At 44.5% G+C, this 21,577-nt stretch overlaps 1 protein-coding gene across 1 annotated transcript in view; it reads left to right on the forward strand.

The window, feature by feature from the left end:
* Positions 1-2,507: 2,507 nt before the first annotated feature.
* The window catches only part of grin3ba (glutamate receptor, ionotropic, N-methyl-D-aspartate 3Ba), a gene marked incomplete at both ends in the record, with an annotated part of 67,144 nt that continues 48,074 nt past the window's right edge, over positions 2,508-21,577 (forward strand). Inside the window, one exon of the mRNA XM_083998042.1 lies at positions 2,508-3,053. Within this exon, the coding sequence (XP_083854168.1) occupies positions 2,508-3,053 (546 nt within the window). The remainder of the gene's footprint in view (positions 3,054-21,577) is intronic.

A 21,577-nucleotide genomic window follows, 5' to 3' on the forward strand; every position in this document is an offset into this window, starting at 1 on the left:
CCGAGGGGAAAATGAATTCCAAAGTTCATCGACATACTGTATCTCGGCAGGATGATGTCGGGGTGGCCGTCCACCCGCTGAAGCTCAGGAGTTGGGTGATGCAGCAGGACAATGACCCTCGACATCAAAGTAAATCTACTACAGAATAACTTCAAAGAAGGAAAATCCACCTTTTGGAGTGGCCCAATCAGAAGCCAAACCAGCTGAAGGGAGCCACTCACACCTGATATCCTAAGAGTGTCTGAGACGAAGCAGCTCTGTAGGAAGAATGGTTCAAAATTCCTCCTGAACATTGTGCAAGTTATTGATTCTTACGGAGGTTCGACCAGGTAGAAAATCCACGACTTTCCCCACCAGCATTTGGTGCATCATTAGCATGAGCGCATTGTGTTTGTCTATACTTGAGACTTAGATGAAGATAAGATCTCATTTTATGACCAATTGATCCAGAAAACCGCATCATTTCAGGGTTCATTTACTTTTATTGCCGCTGCATCTATTTAGTGAGAAAAAGACAAAACAGAATACAATTGTTGGGATCAAATTCCCTATATTATTTGTTTTAGAAAAACTAGGTTGGTCTGGATCTTCATTAAATATAACTGCTTAGTCACAGAACATTCTGCTGCTTTGAGAAACAGATTTTGCAGAAGTCAACTTGTGATAAACCTGCTCCGACAATCATGACGCTTCACAACATGAGGAGACAGAACTACATTTAGAAACACTTAGTCTGAACTCATCGCTGCCCTGCTTCAACAGGTTCCTGAGGGAGACTGTGTGAAGAGCCATGCAAGTTTAATGCTTGCTGTTTTTTTTTTTGCAGTGGAACAAAGCCCAGAGTGTTGGTTTTCATCTTCTTCCTATACCCAGCAAGTAGAGCATGAGGAGGAGGAGGAAGAAAGGTAAGAAAACACTTTCTGTTTTTCACCCAAGTGTCTTAAGATTTGTCAGCAAACGGCGCCAGTATCACACTGTAGGTCACTCAGCAGGCTGTGAAATGACTTGTTGATCCCCAGGAAATGTGTACGTGCGTGAGAAACACAGAAAAACAGAGACAGAGAGAGGCAGTGATACCTGTATTTGCAGGTTTGCCATAAAAAAAACCTTTTTCTCATGTCAGGCCTCTCACTGAAAGGGCCCTGCAGCTTCACCACCCCCCTGTCAAATCTACAGGAGAACGACAGAGGGAAGCTAGAGGAAGAAGAAAAAACAGAAGGAGATGGATATCTGGACTATCAGTGGTGTCTGGCAAACAGGCAATTAACAGAAAAGGTATGGGGACCCCCAAACCACACACACCACTGACCAGACTTCACTCAGTGGACACAGAGATGTAATGAATGTTCTGCTCTAACGATGGCAAATTAGATCAGTGGGAGATAGGAGTGAGTGCAGGATGAATGAAGGGAGGACTGAGTGCTGTCCCTTGCATGAAGCCAAATTAGCATGCACAGTAGATCTCTTTTATGGCATTGGCGCTGTCCGTGGTGCTGAAAAGATGTGGTTACACAACGGATAATGTTCCACTTGGACGGCGGGCAGGAAGTGGGGATAAATCTCTGAGGTAAAAACTGAGATTTCAGCAAGCTATTAGCTTTGTGTTGGGCCAACCTGGCAGGAACACGGCGGAGGAAAGGTGCTTAAAAGTGGCTTATTACCTCACACGTCTAATGACTACCATTTATAACAGCACAGACGGATAAAGTTTATCTTTTATCCTTATAAAAGTTGAAGCAGTTTCATTCTTCTAGTTCTAGTGTTTTAAATGTGTGTGCGTGTGGCAGAGATTGCCTGAGGATAAAGTAGAAAATGAAAAACATAGAGGTAAGTGAGTTTGCCCACCATTAAAACGAAAATAAACAACAGTAAACTCTGCTCTACGAGGAGTAGACTAATCCCTGTATTGAATTGTCCGTCTTAGAACAAGAATCATAAAAAATAACGAGCAGATTCATCTTCGATTGCTTGTAGTTTCAATACTGAATGAAAACATTAAGCGCAAATTCTCTGCGGGACCGGGAGAAGCGGAAGGAAATGTTACCCGACGAATATTCATTAAAATTCAACAAGAGGCAGGCTCCGTGAGAGGTTAGTTTATTGGCGGGCAGGCGCATGGACACACACACATATACTGAGACACACACACACACACACGCACACACACACTCTTCACAGCTGGTGTGCCTTCCTCCAGCAGAGACTGACAGAAGCGGGGCGACCGCTCTAAGCTGCGAGCGCTCATCTCTCCTCTCCTCCACCAGCGCGTCTTTCACTGTTGACATAAAAACTTTGAAGAGGTGAGAGGCGAAACGTCAAGACGCCCACAAATCACCGTCGACAGCGCGCATCAACAAAGAAGAAAAAAAAAAAGAAGAGAGGGGGGGAAAGAGGAAAAAGAGCCATCAAGTCCGAGGAAAAGCGGTGGAGCCGGGAGAAAGAGGGAGCTATGCCATCTCCCGCCGAGCAGAGCCCAGTCCTCCTCTGTTGTGTGTCAGAGCTGCAGCATGGTGTCTCTCTCTGGACTCTGGACCTACTGCCTCGCCCCCGGGAGACCTCATCTCCTCTTCCTCACAGTCATACCGCTCCTGCTGCTTCTCCTAGTAACCGTCTCCTCCACCTCCTCCTCCTCCTCCCCGGACTCCTGCTTCCCTCACCCGCAGCCTTGCCACATCCTCGCCCGGATAGGACACACCGTGCGCCTCGGTGCGCTCTTGCCGACCCGCCAGCCGGTACGGATACAAAACGCGCTCAACCGCGCCCTGGCTAGCCTCCGGCACCAGAGCGGAGGAGGGGGAGACACGACGACCTCCCAAACGCCTCCCCTGCTGCCCTACAACCTGAGCCTGGAGATGGTGGCTCGGTCGCCCGCGGGAGGGGACCCGGAGTCGCTGTCCCGTAGCGCCTGTCAGGACCTGGTGGTCAGGGGGGTGTCCGCCGTGCTCGCCTTTCCCCGCTCCAGGGAGGAGCTGATCCAGGTGGAGTTCCTCTCCTCTTTTCTGGAGCTCCCCTTCATCTCCATCCTGGAGGACACAGAACCCCTTGTGACCAAGGTATGGAGACAGACAGAGTGTGTGTTTCTGCATGTTCCTTTGCACCTGTAGCAGAAATCTTTTTTATTTTATTTTTAAGAATAACAGAAAACACTAGAGTTTTTAATATTTCATTGTGTTAACTCTTTATGTGCCTTGCACTTGAATAAGCAGGAAGCTGCTGGTCAAACCTTTATCAGACAGTTGGAGGCTCAAAAATGACCTATTACCCTGTGGCAAGGATTTTGAGTTGGTGCAAAAGTCTCTTCAGCAGCCACATCTTAAAGCTGGTTCCAGGCAATGGAAGAGTGTCAGGAAGAAAAAAAATAACTAAGGGGGATGATTCAGCAGAGCAATTATTCCTGATCACAATGTCATGAATTATTAGAATAAAAAAAATATAAGGAACAGAAATAGTGAGAAACATAATGGCGCAGATTAAAGCATCAATTGAGTGCCACGGATTCTTAAATTGCAGCACTAAATGTCTTCTTCCAGCAAAACTCTGATGTGGAGACTGATCTCAGCTGAGCTTTGCTGGTGAACCTGCAGGCCCTTCACATGCATGTTTAATATCTGGTAGCTCTGCCTTGGTGTTGGACTGAACCCTGCAGCCCTCCAGCAGCAGAGGTTTAAAGTGAAATGCTTTTTTTTTCTTCTCTTTTTTTGTAAGCTCTCTTCTTGTGTATATGTGTGTGAGTGTGTGTGTGTTAATACAGCCAGAATGTGTGTGTGTGTGTCTGAATGGGAGTGTGTGCATGCATGATTCAAGACGGCTGTGTTTTGGCACCTTTCAGAGTGAATCATTCAAACAGTTGAGATCCTGATAGATGGATGCTGTGGAGAGGTGTGGTGCCCACAGCTTGTGCTATTTGTGAGTGATAAGTGTGTGTGTGTGTGTGTGTGTGTGTTTATGTATGTTTGTATGTGGGTGGGTGGATGTGTGCGTGTGTAAAAATTTGTAGATGGGCAATAAGCGTGTGTGTGTGAGTGTGTGTCATGTTAGTATTCCCAGCAGCAATCGAGCTGCTTGCCAGTCAGTCAATCCAGCTCCAGTCATATCCGCCTCTATCCAACTGAGCAGCCAACTGCATCTCTCCGTCACACACACACACTCACACTCTTGTATAGGGGCAACCAAAAACACACACACACACACATCCAGGAAGGCACGTGCATGTAAGAAGGGCAGTCAACTTTGGTAATGGTTCAGCTGAGACACACAGACAGACACACAAACATCAAAGAGGGAGGAGTGGCGGAGGAGATCTATAGTTCAAGTCTGAAATCTTTGTCCTGTCATGTTGCTTTGTCAACAATGGATTGCTTATTCGATTTCAATAAAGCTTGCATGAATGAGAAGTCGCAGCACTTGACGAATGTGTCGGCAATGTAAGGAGATAAGCAGGGGAGAGCAGAAGGAGAGAGAGAGAGAAGGAGAGAGAAAGGGGAGAAAGAGAAGAAGGGGTGGGCCTGGAAGGAGGAGAGAGGTTTTTTTGAGCTGTGGGAGGCCTTTCATTTCTGCATAACTGTGCCAAGCAGTCACTGGGCAAAAGAGAAACAACCATCACTCTCGTTTCTCTGTGTTTCTCCCCTCTCTTCGGCTTTTTCAGTATTTTTAGCAATAATTTTTTCAAGCAGCTTTTTTCCACATAAATGAATGCCTGTTCTGGTGAGCTGCTGGGTTCTGTGCTCCACAAAAAGTGGCTCAGCCTTTTATTAAAACCATTTTCTACCCACCCTACCCCACCCCCAACCCCTCCACAGTGTCAGACAAGGTGATGTGTACCAGGTACCTGGCAGCTGCAACATCTGTTCAGTTTGTAAGCAGGAGAAGAAGAACTGGGGGGGGGCAGAGCTTTGAATAGTAATAGCGAGTGAACAGACCAATGATTGACTCAGGCCAGTGAGTGGAAATAACAGAAAATCCATGGTCAACAGTCACAGAGAGTGAGCAGGAAGATCAAGAGAAATCAGAAGTGTTTTGAAACAAAAAATTCACAATGTTAAAATGGAAAGAGGAATTTTACATATTAAAGAAGACACCACTAATCCTCCTCCAGTCGTGTAATACTGTATAACTGTTGCTTAGGTAAAGAACATGGTCCTGAAAGGATGATTTCTGCAAAAGCTCAATTGTTTCCAGCTTCTCAAATCTGAGGATTTTCCACCTTTCTCTGTTTTTTTTTTATTACTGTAAATTGAATTTCCTTGGCACTGTGAGGTTGCTTTGGAGTGTGCTTAGACGAATCATGCAATTTAAAGACATTTCCTTCGACTCAAAAGGGCGTTTTTCACAATCATCTGGCATTTTACATAGTCAAAGATTGATGTAACCACAAAAACAAAAACAAAAAAAAAACACTCAACTGCTTTATGGATAATAAAACAGAGAGAAGTTGCAGCTTTAAAAGAGAATGAATTTCAGTATGAGAGCACAGTGAAAGAGTGTGTTTCCTTTATCTAACGCTCCAGGGTGCAGCTCCATAGAAAAGGGAGCAATGCGAGAGGGGAAATAAAAGGAGGCAGGCAGGAGGTGGGACAGGTATTTAAACACACACAGAGAGGGCAGTGACGAGTGGGTTAGGTCAACAGGGAGGCAAATTGTTACCCTGAGCAAACAGGGAGAGAGTGCACTGGTTTCTCTGCTGATAGGGACAAACACACAAGCAGAAGATATGATTCTAATTAAAAATGCTATTTACATTTTAGCATCAGGAGGGAGGAGTGTTCCTGAGACAGGAAGAGAAGGAGGGCTGGAGAAAAGACGGAGACAAAACAGACACCGCTGCCAAAAAATATTTGTCCCAGATTGATTAAAAAAAAAAAAAAAAGAGGAGGAGGGTTTTTTGTTTTGTTTGTTTGTTTGTTGGTTTTTTGGAGGGAGACTCATCACCCCACCCCCCTTGAGTGTTTTTTTTTTTTTTTTTTTGAAATGGTGGGGATTTTTCTGCAGGGTGTTGGGAATCCAGCCCATGTTTGGACATCAGAGAGAGACTGGGGGAGGCACTCATGCGTACACAGGAGGAGACTCTTGCCATGCTTCCGTCAACCTGTCAAGTAAATTTTACACAACTTTAAAAAACTGCACAAAATAAAAAAAGAAAAAAGAGGGAGAGAGAGCGTACCAGTCATGGGCTAAATAGACTTCGTCAAGGTCAACGAACGTGCGCACGAGAAAACAAACACATTCTTTCAAGAATTAATGAGTCGGTGGTGTGTGCTATCATTTCTCTCTAATATTTTTTGCCATATTTCCTCTGAAGACAAAAAAACAAAGACATGCACTTGGCACAGTGGTGATGGAAAGGGGGTGTGGGGGGGGACATCATACAATGAGTGTGACATTTCTTGGAGGTGGTGATGATAGATATTTTCCAGACTACCTCTCAGCACACCCACAAACCCCCAAGTGAAGGCTTGTCATCATTATGTACTTGAGGGGAACATTTCTCCCATAAATTATCACAAAAGTTCTTTTACTGTAAAAAAGAAAAAAAAAAAGAAAAATTTCTGCATTGCGGAAGGGGGAGAATTTTGAACAGCGGCGTAAAAGGACTGAAAAAGGACACAGACGGAGAGAGGGACAGACGGAGACAGAGAGACAGACGGACGCCGGGGGTCGGTTGTCCGTCTGCGTCCTCCTCTCTCTGCTTAGTCAGACCGAGCTGTGGGACTTGGAGATGCGTCTCAGCAAGGAAGTGCTTATTCCTTCCAACCTACTTAAGCTAATTAGAACCACTGTGTGACCCCTAACTGTAAATCTCTCCCGTCCATCTATGGCAGGCCGGATGGGGGGGGGGGGGGGGGGGGGGGGGGGGTGGTAGAGGGGAGGAGAGGAGACAAGAAGAGGGGACAGAGAGGAGGAGGGGAAAGAAAAAGGAAATGGGCTTCTAATTCCCATCAGGGCCATTATGGGCATTTGGGCAGGTGATTTGTTCATCAGAGGCCTCTGGATTGAATTAGGGAAAGAAATGAAAATGGACAGATTTGACGTTTAAGTAAAGGAATCCAAAAGTAACCTTAATTAGTCTTGGAAAAAAATGACTTTTAAAATTGGTATTCTACGAGTATGATGGGGTGTGTTGGTAATAGCAGCAACAGTCGTGGTCTCTGAATGAAATAAGTTGGTTGCGCAATTGCCGACAGATTTAATTAAAATGAAAATCTCCATATGCAATCGCGGTCCATTTTTAATGCGGCCAGCCCTCTTTAAAAAGCACGGCCTCACCAAACAATTCTAGATTTGCTGATAATATCACAGAAATTATTTTGTGGATCATGATGTCTATTCCGGAAATGTATTAGTAGGCAGAGCTGAAGGAAATGGTTTTTGCTGATTCCTGAATGTGATTAGGTGAGAGGGGGTGGTATGGTGCGAATTCATTATTTGTCATTCTTCACACTGGAGACTATGTTCCTGCAACTCACCTCACCCCCAGCTATACTTAATACTGTTGAAATACACCCTGAAATTCCTCCATGAGGCACAATATTGCAGGACTATCTATCAGAGTCTCATACTGAATGCCATTCATACTTCTCTTTCTTCTCTGTAGTTCACTTACCTCCATTATTTCCGTCTTAAAGGTTCTAATATTCCCTCCAATATAGAGGACACATTTTATTCATATTTCACACAGTCTCGTTTCTACCTACCTTGTTTTTTAACGAGCACTCCATCATACTGTATATACAGTGCTCGGATCCTGTTGCTTCAGCCCCTCACACTTTTTTTTTGGCAGTGTTTTTCATTTTATCTGAAGTAATTTGTTATTTCGTTTATTCCCCCCTGCATCACAGCGTTAGTTGAATGCCCAAACTGCAAAACATTGATGTCACTGTCATTATCCGAAAAATATAATGGCTGCAATACACACTCAAGATATACTTCTGCACTGTATAATTCATGAGGTTTAGACTGTTTATGATTCAGAATAACCTTTATGGTTCTGGTGGGGGAACTACTTCCCCGCGTGCAATCTATCCATCCCGCATTCTTTAATGAAGTCACTCCTTTTTTTTAATGACATACCTCATTCTGCTTAGTAAAATGAAGATTAGCACAGTGAAAAAAAAACCAATTTGCAACTTTGAATGAAATTACATTTTAATCCAGAGACCCTGCTGAATAAGACGCATTGTGGCTCTGAGCTAGCCCCGCTCTCAAAGGACACACACACACACACACACACACACACACACTGCACACCCACTCACTCTTACTCACACACATCTGTGCACTCAGATACACAAAGATGGCACATGCACTTGTCCCACACAAATGTATACCTGCCTTTATGACATTCACACACACACTTGCATACAGTGTCTGGTCTGTGCTCACTAAAGGTTATTAAGCCTAATGAGGCTTTACAAGGCCATGCTGCCTTTAGTGTTTCCTTTGAGCCGATGAGGGGATTTGTGCCCCGACCACAGTGGATGAACGAGTGGATGGAGAGGGACAAAACTTGCACCGAGCCAGAGCCCCAGGCAAACTGACAGTTCGAGACAAGCTGGCCACTTAATGCAAACAGCTCAAAGCTTTTTCTTTATTAGTGTTGTGATGACAGTTCAGCGCAGTCTTGACTGAGCCAGATTAATTGAGCAGAGCAGAAACAGCAGAGTATGTGTTACCAAAAGGACTGTGGGCCTGTTTGAGCTGCTCAGTATGGCATTTGAGTCCGTGTTGTAATGTTTGGCTTGTGTTTGGCTTGTGTTTTCGCCTCTGGTGAAACAAATGTCTCCAGTAACTCCAGACCAGTACAACACGTCTCTATGGAGTTGGCAAAAAAAAATGAAGCAAGTGATGGATGGTGGCGGAAAGAAAGGAAAGCAAGGGGCTGCATGTATCAGGGAGAGAAGGGGACATGGTTGCCATTATAGAGAGTTAATGGAGGGATTGAGAGTGGTATGTTGGGATCAAGGAAGGAAGGATCAAGGAAAGAAGAGGAAATAAGTCGGCAGGGAATAGATGCAAGGAGGAATGAAGGGTGAAAGGGGGGAAAGGATGTTGTGGAGCAAGTGAAGGAGAAATAGAGAGAAAACAGGTGGGGAATAAGGGATCAGGTAGGACTGGAAGACATCAGGAAGTGTAACATGGGAAGGAGAGATGGAGCAGAACAGGAGGGCTGTGGAAGTAGGACAGCAAGAAAGAAGGGATCAAAGAAGAAACTGCAAAATTGAGTGTAAGAGGAATTGAAGGAACGATCAAGGTGGAAATGGAAAAAAACAGGCAGAGTGAAGAAAAAGAAGAGGAACCAGATAGGAAGAGGGAGTAATGAAGGATGAATGGGCGGTCAGCATGCGGAGAATAAGAATGATCGAGGGGAAAAAGAAGAGTAGGAGGAGCAATCAAGGAATATATGGAAGAGTTGGGGAAGAGGAAAAGAGGAATGATCATCAGAGGAGAGGAGGCGGGGATTGAAGGAGGGATGATGGAGGGTGGGAGAAGATGGAGGTATGGAAGGAATGAGTGGCAGGATGGCAGGAGGCCTGGGTCGTGTGCTTCCTCTTCCATTGAGGAGTTTGATGGAGGCAGTTTTTATCTAAACTGTGCCGGTTCATTAGAGGATTAGTGACTGATAACTTGGAGCTATCTGTGATTGAAAAACACCCCCACACCAACATACGCACAATCCATACTGATAAGTTAGTGCACACACACACAAACACACACACACACTGTGCGTCGATTCTCATGCAAGCCTATTCAAACAGCACAAAAACAAAGGAACACACTTAATCATACAAATGCGTACTCTCTCCACAGGGTTCCTACACATTTGAAATTTCCAAATTCCATACTTTTTCCAGACCCTAATTTCCAGATTTCTCGGTAAAAAATTCAAATAATTTGTGATATTTGAGTAAATAGTTGTGCATTATATATAAAAAATCATGCAATTAATCATTTGTTTTCATTTGTATTCTGAACGTGTATGCCATTATGTAACCAAATAATTTCCAGGAGATTTTAGCTATAGGTAGCACATACACAAATAATTAACCCAGATAACTTCAGATAAGACCAAACCCAGATAAGATATTAAGATAAATATATTTCCATACAATAATTACCATTTTCCATACTTTTCCAGACCTGGAAATGTATAAAATCAAATTCCATACTTTCCATACTTTCCATACTTGCGTAGGAACCCTGTCTCCATCTTACTGAGGTTACTTCCATGTTTCCCTCCCATGAAGCCGATGTCGTTAAGGGCGCAGCAGCTGTTTGCATTTGTATACATACGCGTGAATGTGTGTTATTGTGTCACAATATGTGGCGACAGAGGCAGAACATCACACACCTAGACCAGGTGGGCTTCTGTGATAAGGACAAAACCTGGAAACAGCAACCGCTGAACCCTATAGAGGCTCCCACAGGTCACAGGTGAAAGACAAGCAGACGGGAGCGGCAGACAGGAAGTAAGACCGGTGAGAAAAGGTGAGAAAGATGTGTGCTGATGTGAGATTAAACAGATGCTGACAGATGGCTGTGGGACATGGCTGAGCGAGTTGCCAACGCGACAGGTTAGCCAAACACCCGGGGGTGAAGACGAGAAAGTGGGGTAAAGGTCCAGAACAGGGTGGGGGGGAAGAAAGACAGAGGATAAAGAGTAAAAGCGAGAGGAAGAGACGGTGAGAAAAACAGGCTCAGACAGACAGAGCGATTCAGACAGGTGGAGAGGTGAGGAAAGAAAGACGGGCAAAAAACAGACAGTAAAAGGAAAAGATGAAAGATATTTAAAGATGAAAGGAGGAAAAAGGAGGAGAGAGAACGTAACGGAGCGCAAGGCAGTCAGAGATGGAGTTATTTGAGAGGCGGGTGAGGCGTAGACAGGGGATTGAAAGATGGTGGACCCCAAGGTAACTTCTGTGTTCCTTCTGGGATATTTATGTTGGGAGTTGGCACGAAAACCGTATGATTTAGAGCCCATCTGGATGAGCTTCAACACCACCTGCCCACAGAGGAAAAGCTGTCTGTAAGGAGACACACAACGGTGCACCGGTGGCATTCGCGTAGCTACACACAAACACAAACACGCGTTGTTTACATCACTTACACGTGTAGAAATGCAGCCATGTTTTTTTTTCCTCCCCACTTGGCTCCGGTCCAGCTCGTTGGATCCGAAATTGTCTCCTGATTGTCCCTTTACAACATTTTAAATCAGAGAGGACCCATTGTGTGGTTATTAGTCTCCCGCTTGGAAATCAAACGCTTGTTAGCCTAGCTTGCTAACTTTGCAGCACATTCCCAGTAGAAAGACCATTAGTTTTTGTTCATCGCACTACAACACCTGCTGAGTCACAGGCAGGTTTCATACTGTGCTGGGGTTTTCTCTGCATCAGAATGGATGGAGCGGGTCCAGCTAGCATTAGCCATCTGTGTTTCATGGGTAATGACGTCTAACTAGCCACAATAACAGGCATTTATGTGAATTTCCCAGGGTGTCATAGTGGACAGCTGAGGTGTAAAACGCTGCGTAGAGTCTTCCTGGCACAACTTTCAAGGGAGCAAAGTCTGAAAGAGTCAAAAAGTCCAGCAACAGTTGCTCTATACAGAAGAAGGAAGAGATAATGATTAAGTGGCTGTTGGTAATAACAGGCTATTTTTAGTCCCTAACCACACAGATGTTGTACCAATCAAATTACAGCAGTGACATTGTCAGTGGTACAATACATTCGTAATGACAGGAGAACATTGATATAGGAAGTGCTGTCTTATGGTGTTTACACAAAGGGCTACAGTTCTTCACCTTTTCCCTTCAATTAAGGGCAAGAATCACTTCAACGTGATTGTTTCATTTAAAATGCAGCACAGAGAACATCTCTACCTGCTGTCTGACTTTACTGAAACTCTTCTTCGCCACACAGCTACGTGCACACTCCACAGTGCAGAAATACACACTCCTCTTGTAACAAACCTGTAATCTCCTGTAACTGCCATATACTACTTAGACATATTGCTGTAGATGCAATCATAAGCTTGCGCGCACGCACACACACACACACACACACACACACACACACACACACACACACACACACACACACACACACACACACACACACACACACAGATGCTTTCACACAGGTACACTTGTACCTGCACAGTCGCAGCTTTGCTCCACATGTGCATTGATACGCTCGCACAGTCAGATTGTATCCTGGAGCATCCATCATACACACAAGCAGTTGTCATTTGTCGGGAAGTCTTGTTTCAGCTTAACTCTCTCTCTCTTCCACTTTCTTTCTGTACTGACCTCTGTGGTCGAGCTGCCTCCATAAAGCAGAGCAGAGCGGAACGACTGATAAATCCTGAGTGATATCCCAGCCCGACTACTGGTGCAGAGGAAACATCAAGACGATCAGATATTTATATGCACAACATCTAACACATAAAAACTATTTATGGGCTGGAAGAAGACATGCAGACATGATACAGCTGATAGAGTCTCTACCAGACACTGGGTTTTAGGGAACGAGATTTGAAAGGGAAAGGATTGAAGGAAATGGATGGGTGAATGAAGCAGACGAGACATTAAATGAGAGCTCGAGGGCGGGATGACACAAAACGAAAAGAAGAGACGGAGAACTAAAGGTAGAAAAAAAAGTGTGATAGAGAGAAGAGAAAGAGGATGTGATCAATTTTCCTTCCTCGTTGCCCTTCACAACAACAGAGGACAGACTGTCCTCCAGATAGCGCTAAAGCAGCTTCCCTGTCGCACTTATCTCATGCCAAGTCACGCTAGAGAGCGGAGCAATATTTCACTCTAATTCAGGTCAGTTGCATGCATATATCATGCATCCATCCCCGCGGTCGCTCTACCTTTTATTTTAGGGGAGAACTGAAGAACGCCATTAAATTACAACTAGTTATAACCCTCAGGGATTTATTAGACGACCCGGATCAGGCTCTGTTTGGAAAGAAGAGACGTCTATTAGGATTAAATGACAAATAGCATGAAACACAAACAAATCATGACTTCATGGCTTGATGCCATGCTTTTTTCTTTTTTTACTCCATTAGAGGCTGTGTCCTCACTGAACTCCTCTAAGTTTAGTTATGCTGTTGATGCAAAATTGAATGAGAGATACAAATGTTGTGTTTCCAGTGTTGTAAAGAGGCTGTTGCAGCAGGAATCTGTATAGAACTGAACAGGATCAATATGTTCTGAGCTACTTCAGGCGAGGAAATGGAGCAGATTTTTAATCGAGAAAAATGTAATAGGCGGGAATAGATTTTTTTTTTTCCCAGGTAAAACAGCATGGTGGCAATATATTTGAGGAGTCGAGTGGACTAACATAAGGATGTGTCGGGTTGTTATTCTGCCAGAGGAAGGCTGTTTATTTTGCTCCAGGCTTGACACAAGAGTGAACTGGCATTGAGGCATTAAGGTGGAATGGTTTGGTAGAGGGATTCCTTTCAGGCAGGACGGACGGGCAGGCAAAATGGTTGGTTGGAGATATCTTTCTCTGGCAGCTCACAAGTGAGGACTGCTGTAGAGATTTGTCAAGTATAACATAAGGCCGGGGAAGAGATATCTCAATTTTAGTTGAGATGCCTTAGAAGAGTTGAGTAAAATCTATACTTTGGCAATTTATGATGGTTTCTATAAATCATGGGATGATGCAATAGCCATTAAAGACAGAAAGTAATGACTGTGTCTCATCCATACAGCTTTTGGGAGAAACACTTCTGCTGCCTTTCTGCACCCGCCTGTCTACATCAAGAAAAGGCAGTCAACAGTGTCTAAAAATATTCCTTTTTCCCACCATTTTCTATGAAGAGTGCTGTGAAGAGAGTATAAAAACTCTTTTAGGCTTCAACAAATGCCTCTTCTTGCACTTCTTGGATGTAGATAAATGTCCTTTACAAGGGCGTAAAAACTCACACCTCTGTCAATGCCAGGCCACGATGGAATATCATTAGCTATCAATAAATATGAATCAATCACAGCACTGAAGTTGCCAAAATACTTAAATCATTTTGAAATGGCTCAGTTCTGCCAATTTATGCAAGGCATTTCAAATTTATGACTCTGGGACTAGCTAGCTTAAATGCTGAATACTTAACGCACAGCTCTCCTGCTGGGAATGAAAAGTATGAGGAAATATTTTCAGTGAGTGATGAAGTCTGAAAGTCACAAGCTTTGCATGCTTTGAATTTATATTACATATATAAATATAGACATTATACATCTTCAAAAATACATCATAAAATATATAATTTATGTGATATAAATATATAATAATCATTTTACATCTAATTTTACATCCAAGTCAACTTCCTCTCATGCGTTTTTTGGGGATTTGTTTGTTTGGCAGAAGACACAAAGCAAAGCTTATGACTCAGCACTGCAATTATTGCATTGGACATTCCAGTGGCAGTCGCTCCCAGACTTTGTTTAACAGTGCTAATTTTAAAGTGGGCGTGGTGGTACAGTTGAAGCGTTCATTGACAGCCGTGTCTGCTCTGGTTAAAGGATGTCTGATAGATGAGGGCATTCACAGTCTGTCCAGTCTGTGTCAGTCTCGATCAGGCCACCCTGAGTGGAGCAGCACTGTGTTGCAGGTCGACTGCCAAGGCTTTCCCGGCAGTGATGATGCTCTGCCAATGCTACCGTTTGTGTGCATATGCAGCTATTGTCACAATGCTGGATGTGACAAATGTTTCAACATGGTCTGTGTGTGTTTGGGATTGTGCATATGGTGGTGATGTGATGCTTGTGTGCTTTGGTGTGCTTGCCCTGTCTTTTATTTGCCGTGCCAAACTGTGTTGGATCCAACTCCAAGTTGGCGAACTACTTTGATTCATCAAAATTTATTGTGGCAACTGGCAACTTTTACTTAGACTGTTGTTTCAATGTACACCTTAACATTTGGGTACAAAACTACAAGCTGAAAACACAAAGTGAGTGTGACCTATTCTCAGCATGTAAGGTTGTTGTGTCAAAACTTGTTTCATTCAACCATCAGACGACAGCATTGGCATTCACTTGGATTTGTGTTTCTTGTTGATGGACATCAACTCATTATTGATTTTTTTTTTTTAGTTTTGGAGATCAATACAGTATGTGTCTTTTGCTGCTACTTGCTTCACTGTGTTCATCAGGTAGTTGCTCAATTTGTCTCTTGGTTTGTAGTTTTTGCCGAATCACCCTCCTGAAGTGGTTTTAAAAAAATAAAAGTAAAAACAAAAACAAGTTAAAAATGATTTAAAGTGAGATGAGGGACATTAAATGCAAATTTTCTCTTGGTTATTGTTGGTATAAAACATACACAGATCAGCTTTCATTAGCTGTACTGCTTATCCATTTGCTATCCTGTGACAGGGTTGACATAAAGAGACAGCAGCATGCTCACATCCATCAACTTAACTCTAATCACATGAAAACACACCGTTTTATTTGATGAACCTGTGCTATTTGCTAGAGTGAACCAAAATCAGTTTGAGGCAAGATTTGTTTTCAGCATGTGCCTGAAACCTGTTTTCTACTGGTAACATGGACTACTATAGTAATCCTGATCGAACGCTTTTGGATCTGGTCCCATTGTGCATTAACAAACAACATGCATGTACGTGTGAGTCCTGTATATGGGTCAGACAGTATAAGGAGCACTGGTCAGTTGTAATTCCTTGCTGGCACTTAAAGGATGAGATATTGATCGCAGCACACACAACTTATTTTCCTGCTTTTCGTAAATCAGTTTGTGATTGACAGGTCCCGGGCCGAGAGCTGTCCATCCCATTGACTGCTGATTTCATCAGCATACCTTCCCTCCTCTCTCCTCAGGCAGCCAGTGGGTTAACCCGGCTTTCAAATCAGCATCAGACGCTTCTCTGAGAGCATTATTAACAGTGGATATTTTCCAAAAACCTAATAATATTGCTTGTTTTCTCTCTATAGCTTGCCTGAGATTGAAGAAACCTAAGTGATTAGTTTTGCAGCAGCCCAAATCGCTTGGAGGTAGATTGTCAGCGAAGAGTGCAGGAGGTCCTCGGGACGAAAGCATTCAGTCCTCCAGCTATTTAATTACGAGGGCGGCAGACCCCTGGGTGCTTGGCTTCATTCTCCCACAGCAGCGGCTCGGCTAACAAACTGTGTTGCGTGCCTTTGATTGATCTGAAGCCATTTGAGGTGGCCATGAAAAGACAAAGGCAGTGACAGAAGGAGGGAAGGAAAAGGAGGGGGAGGGGGGGAGGCCAGGGAGGTGGAGAGGACAGGAAGGGATGGAGGGAAGAAAGATGGAAGGAAGAGGATGGGGACGGAGAGAGGGGAGGGGGGCATGGAGGTGGGGAGGAGGAGGAGGAGGAGGGGGATGAGGGATGAAGGGGAGCTAGGAAGGATGGACAGAGGGGTGGTGGTGGGGGGGGGGGCTGGTGCCTTTCCTGGCACAGCATTCCCCTCCACACACAACATCAACACAAATACACAAGGACCCTGGAGGTGCATTTACACACAAGCCCACACAAAAACACACTTCGTTAAACTGTACTTAGGCCTTCCACGGTATCAGGGGAGCAGAGATGTGGGTGCATTTGCATAAGTGGGTATTATACTTTGAGCCAGTGGACAGTAGCGATGGCTAAAGTAGATAAGATAAAGCTTTCATTCTCTGGTTCTCTCCCTCCCCTGCCACACACAAACTCTCCATTTATTGCTTACTCTCCTTTTTTTCCCCCCTCTCCTCTTTCTCACTCAGGACAGAAACCTTCTCTCATCCTCCACTTCCTACTCTGTCTTCCAGCAAACCACCCTCATCTACAAAACACACATTCATCCTATATGTTTGTTGTGGTGCTAACATTTTCTTTTCTTCTTTTTTTTTTTTTTTTGCTCCCTCAAACTTCTCTCTCCTTATCTTCTTTACTTAACTCCCAGTGTGAGAACTTTTTCAATTATCCCTGCCTCTACCTCTGAGGGTTAGGGACGAAGGCACGGTTTGGCAGGATGAAGAGTCCGCAGAGGAGAGAGGGAGAGAGACAGAGAGAGAGGCGGAAAAAAAGAGAGGGATGGAAGCAGGAGGGGAGGAATAGATGAGGAGTTGAGGGAGAGATTCCGCAGTGACTCCGTTCCAACAAGTCATCTTTCATTTTTATGACTTCAATCAAGTGTCCTTGAAGCCTAAATATACTCAGATCATGCGTTCTTATCCTGGCTGGAAGGCTGGGATTCTGTATAATACCTGCTCTTTGCAATGTGTGCACAGATGACTGTCACTAATGCTGCCATATTAACAATCTATGTCCTGTCCATTCTCTGCTTTGGCACAGATACAAAAATGCACAGCTCCTCTATTTTTCCCCTCCATTGTCTCTCAGTATGTCTCTCTCTCCCTCTCTCTTGCTCTCTCATATATCCCCTCACGAACCTTTTATTCTCCCTCTCCTCCTCCACTTCTCTCTCTTTCTTCTACACACACCCACACTCTGTATCTTTTCCTTGGCAGGAGACCACTGCAGTTTGTCACACACTGTGCAATATGGTACAGGTTGGAATCACTAAAAGAGTATTTCTATTTCCCTCCAAGAATCTCTATGTAAGTGAAGGTGGAAGGGGGTTGTGAGTCCTCTTATCCTGGGAGTTGTGTTGGCATGGTCATTGGCCCCCGGTGGGGTCTCCGAAAGCAAATTGGCCCCCAGGGAGAAACTTAACTTAGAGCGATTCATATATAATTCCTGCTGAACGGTACTTTTCAAAATTGCATCACCGTGCCCAAACCAGAAAAAACGAGAGGGGAGTTCGCCTACGATTGTCTGAAAGCCGGAGCCAGACCTCAACTAAAACTCAACTCAAGCGCTCACGAGTGGCAATGGAGAAACCTGGAGATGGACAATAAGAAGGGACAACAGCCTGTCTGGTCTGAACTTGTGTGGTAATTTGTCAAGTGACTCCTGTGTTTGTCTTGGCTCAGCCAGAACAAACACCCTCTTCAAGCACAAGGACTTTCAGAAGTGTACTCTGCACCATGACGCCCCTGGGCCCCTGGGTGATTGACGATTGACTTTGTGGTCACACAACCATCACATCTCAGGCGTCAGATCAGGGATCCTCCTGAGCACCTTTCATTGGAGGTTTTCCAGCCACATCCAGCTGGTAGGAAAGCCACAGGGCATTGCAGACCCAGGATCAGCAGAGATTGCCTATCTCATCTGAGTGGGGAAAACGCTCCAGGGACTCCCAGGAGGAACTGGAGAGCAGGGAGAGGCACATCTGGACTGCTTTTTACTTAACCTGCTGCCATGATAACCTGACTCTAGATAAGCAGCAGGAAAAAAATGGACTGATGGATATTCCTCTCAGTTACTCTCTCCCCCTTTCTGATTGTGTCAATGTATGTGTGTGCGCGCAAATGTGTATGTGTGTGTGCGCGTATGTGTGTATGTGTGTGTGCAAGAGAGAAAACTTGCCAAAGAGGTAACCTTGCCCAGACAACTCTTGCTTAGGAAAGTCAACTGTCGCCTTTGTGTGTTCCAGGACAGTTACAGAGTTATAGGAGTGTGTAATTCCATCTGCCAGCGTCTACCTCACTGGGATGCACTCTGTATGTGTGTCTGTATGTGTGTCTGTGTGTGTGTGTGTGTGAGAGAGTTTGTGTGTGCTCATCCAAGAGCGCGCACAGCAGGGCTGCCTCCTGTTCCTTCAGCCATCACGATTCCTTGTCCCATTTCCATCGTTCTATTTCTTAATAAGACGTGTCCCCTCTCCATATTCTCCACCTCTCTCCTGTTCCTCGGCTTTTACCTATGCCCTTTTCTCTCTCACCAATTGCACCTCTTGGTCTACCTCTCTGCCACCGCTCTCCATCTTTGTCTTAGCTCTCTCTCAGCCTTTCTCTCCCTCTTATCGCTCTCCTTCCCCCCTCTTTTCCCGCTGCTCATTTCACACCTGTATGGGATTGCTGTTCAGAGCCATCGAGCCCGCAGCTTGTAATACCCTGACCAGAGTTATTTAGCCGTGCTATGACAGGTAGGGAAATGAAATCACCATTCTGCGATGTGTGTTTTTCTTTTCGTTACCCTTTACTGTTTCTCCTTTCCATTTATGAGACCCTGCTGCAGGGCTATTTTTAGTCCGCTGCCACCTTCTCACTGGCTTGTAAAAGCCGACCGCCATACGTTCACTTGAAGGGTTGATGAATGATGTTGTCTGCCGTTGTGTGTTGGCATGAAAAGTAAAAGGCAAGGTTCTCTGTGTTACTCTTTTTTAGTTGCTTTTTGAGAAGTACTCAAACGATAGTCCTGATTTTACAATACATCCAAACAGACTTTCCGCTTTTGCCTGATGATTGATGCAGGAACAAAAACAATTAATTAATCAATGTATCATCTGTCACTCACTTACAGACATATTACTTTGCTTTTGGTCTTGCTGGCAGCTTGATGTAAGTTTTAGTCCGTCTGTCATCCAATACTTTGGTCTAAGTCTGAACATGGTGACTGATGTTGTATCTGCACAAAATGTCATGATGACATCACAAGGATGAAACACATCTGTTCTGTTGTCTGGACACTACCAAGAGGTTGACATTAGCCGTGACATTTGCTACAACTTTTTGTTAACCCTCCAGCTGTCCTCCTGGGTCAAGGAAGGAAGGACGAAAGAAAGGAAGGAAGGAAGGAAGGAAGGAAGTTAGGAAGGAAGGAAGGACAAAGGGAAAGAAGGAAGGAAGGAAGGAAGGAAGGAAGGAAGGAAGGAAGGAAGGAAGGAAGGAAGGACAAAGGGAAAGAAGGAAGGAAGGAAGGAAGGATAAAGGGATAGAAGGAAGGAAGGAAGGAAGGAAGGAAGGAAGGAAGGAAGGAAGGAAGGAAGGAAGGACAAAGGGAAAGAAGGAAGGAAGGAAGGATAAAGGGATAGAAGGAAGGAAGGACAAAGGGAAAGAAGGAAGGAAGGACAAAGGGAAAGAAGGAAGGAAGGAAGGAAGGATAAAGGGATAGAAGGAAGGATAAAGGGATAGAAGGAAGGAAGGAAGGATAAAGGGATAGAAGGAAGGAAGGAAGGATAAAGGGATAGAAGGAAGGAAGGACAAAGGGAAAGAAGGAAGGAAGGAAGGAAGGACAAAGGGAAAGAAGGAAGGAAGGAAGGAAGGATAAAGGGATAGAAGGAAGGAAGGAAGGAAGGAAGGAAGGAAGGAAGGAAGGAAGGAAGGAAGGACAAAGGGAAAGAAGGAAGGAAGGAAGGACGAAGGGAAAGAAAGAAGGAAGGAAGGACAAAGGGAACGATTGGAGGAAAGAAGGAGGGGAAAAAGGAAGGAAAGATAGATGGAGGGAGGGAGGGAACAGATTGGGTCAAAAAAGAAGGAAGAAGTAAGGACGATGGGTAGGGAGGGAGGGAGGCAAAAAGGATTGTGGAAAGAAGGAAGGAAAGAAAGATGGAGGGAGGGAGGGAGGGAACAGACCAGGTCAACTGGATCAAAAGAGGAAGGAAGAAGAAGGAAGGACGAAGGGAAGGAAGGAAGGAAAGAAGCAAGCAAAAAATGATTGTGGAAAGAAGGAAGGGAGAAAGGAAGGAAAGAAGGAAGGATGGAGGAAGTGAACAGATTGGGTCAATTTGACCCAGAAGGACAACAGGAGACTATCATGCCATCTCGCAAATCTTCACCTTGCTTGGTTGAGAATAAAAAATTCAAGCTGAATAAGTGCCTGGAAAAGATGAATAAAATAGAGTGGGTTGTTGCACTTCAAACCAGAGAGCAGAGCTGTGCTTCTGAACACTTACTTGTAACATACTTGTAGTTCTGCTAAACTGCATAATTGTTAGTGTGAATCCATCTTGATCCACGCAAAATGTCAGAGCAGCCAGTATAAGGCTGCTTGTTATTCTGCCGGGTTTTCCATTCTCATGTGTAATGTCACGCCCAGAGTTTGTATGTGTGTAACAGGCTAGTTGGTCACTCCACCTTTGAAGCAGAAAATGGCGGATTATGTTCTGTAGCTTCGTGTGTTGTGCACAAATAGAAAGTGAACCAGAGGAGCCCCTTTCCAGAGTTCCAGTATTTCTTTCAAAACATTTCATGCCGTCTGAAAGGATCCCATACCGAGTTCGAGTACCATAAAACTCCTATGTGGATTGATTTGCTCATGCTTTCATAAAGAAGCGGCTGTAGTAGCCTAGAGGTCAGAGAGGAAGGTCTGGATTGGCTGGCTGGGGCTGAGGAAATGTGGGGAGAGTACAGTGCAAGGTGCATTCAAAGCAAAGAAGAGGTGGATGGAAATGGTCTCTTGTCAAAGTGCCGACCATGTGAATGTGAAAGAAGGTGAATATGACAAAGCCGGCGCATGGTTGGTTGATATTCCCTGGAAAAATATAAAAGTTGAAAAGAAGAAAAAGGAAAGTTTTTTTGAAATGTCTCTTTTCTTTTCAGAGCAGTCAGAAAATCTGGTTTTCTGTAGCACTCTTCTTTCTTCAGAGCACAGTTTCCATCTGCAGTTGCATGTGTGTGTGTGTGTGTGCTTTTTTCTTCTCCCTCTCAAGCTCAGGGGCCCAACTGAGGTGACAGATCGGTCCCAAGGAAAGGACAGACTGCCTGATGTT

The sequence above is a fragment of the Trachurus trachurus genome, assembly GCF_905171665.1.
Source record: "Trachurus trachurus genome assembly, chromosome: 22".
NCBI classification, from domain to species: domain Eukaryota; kingdom Metazoa; phylum Chordata; class Actinopteri; order Carangiformes; family Carangidae; genus Trachurus; species Trachurus trachurus.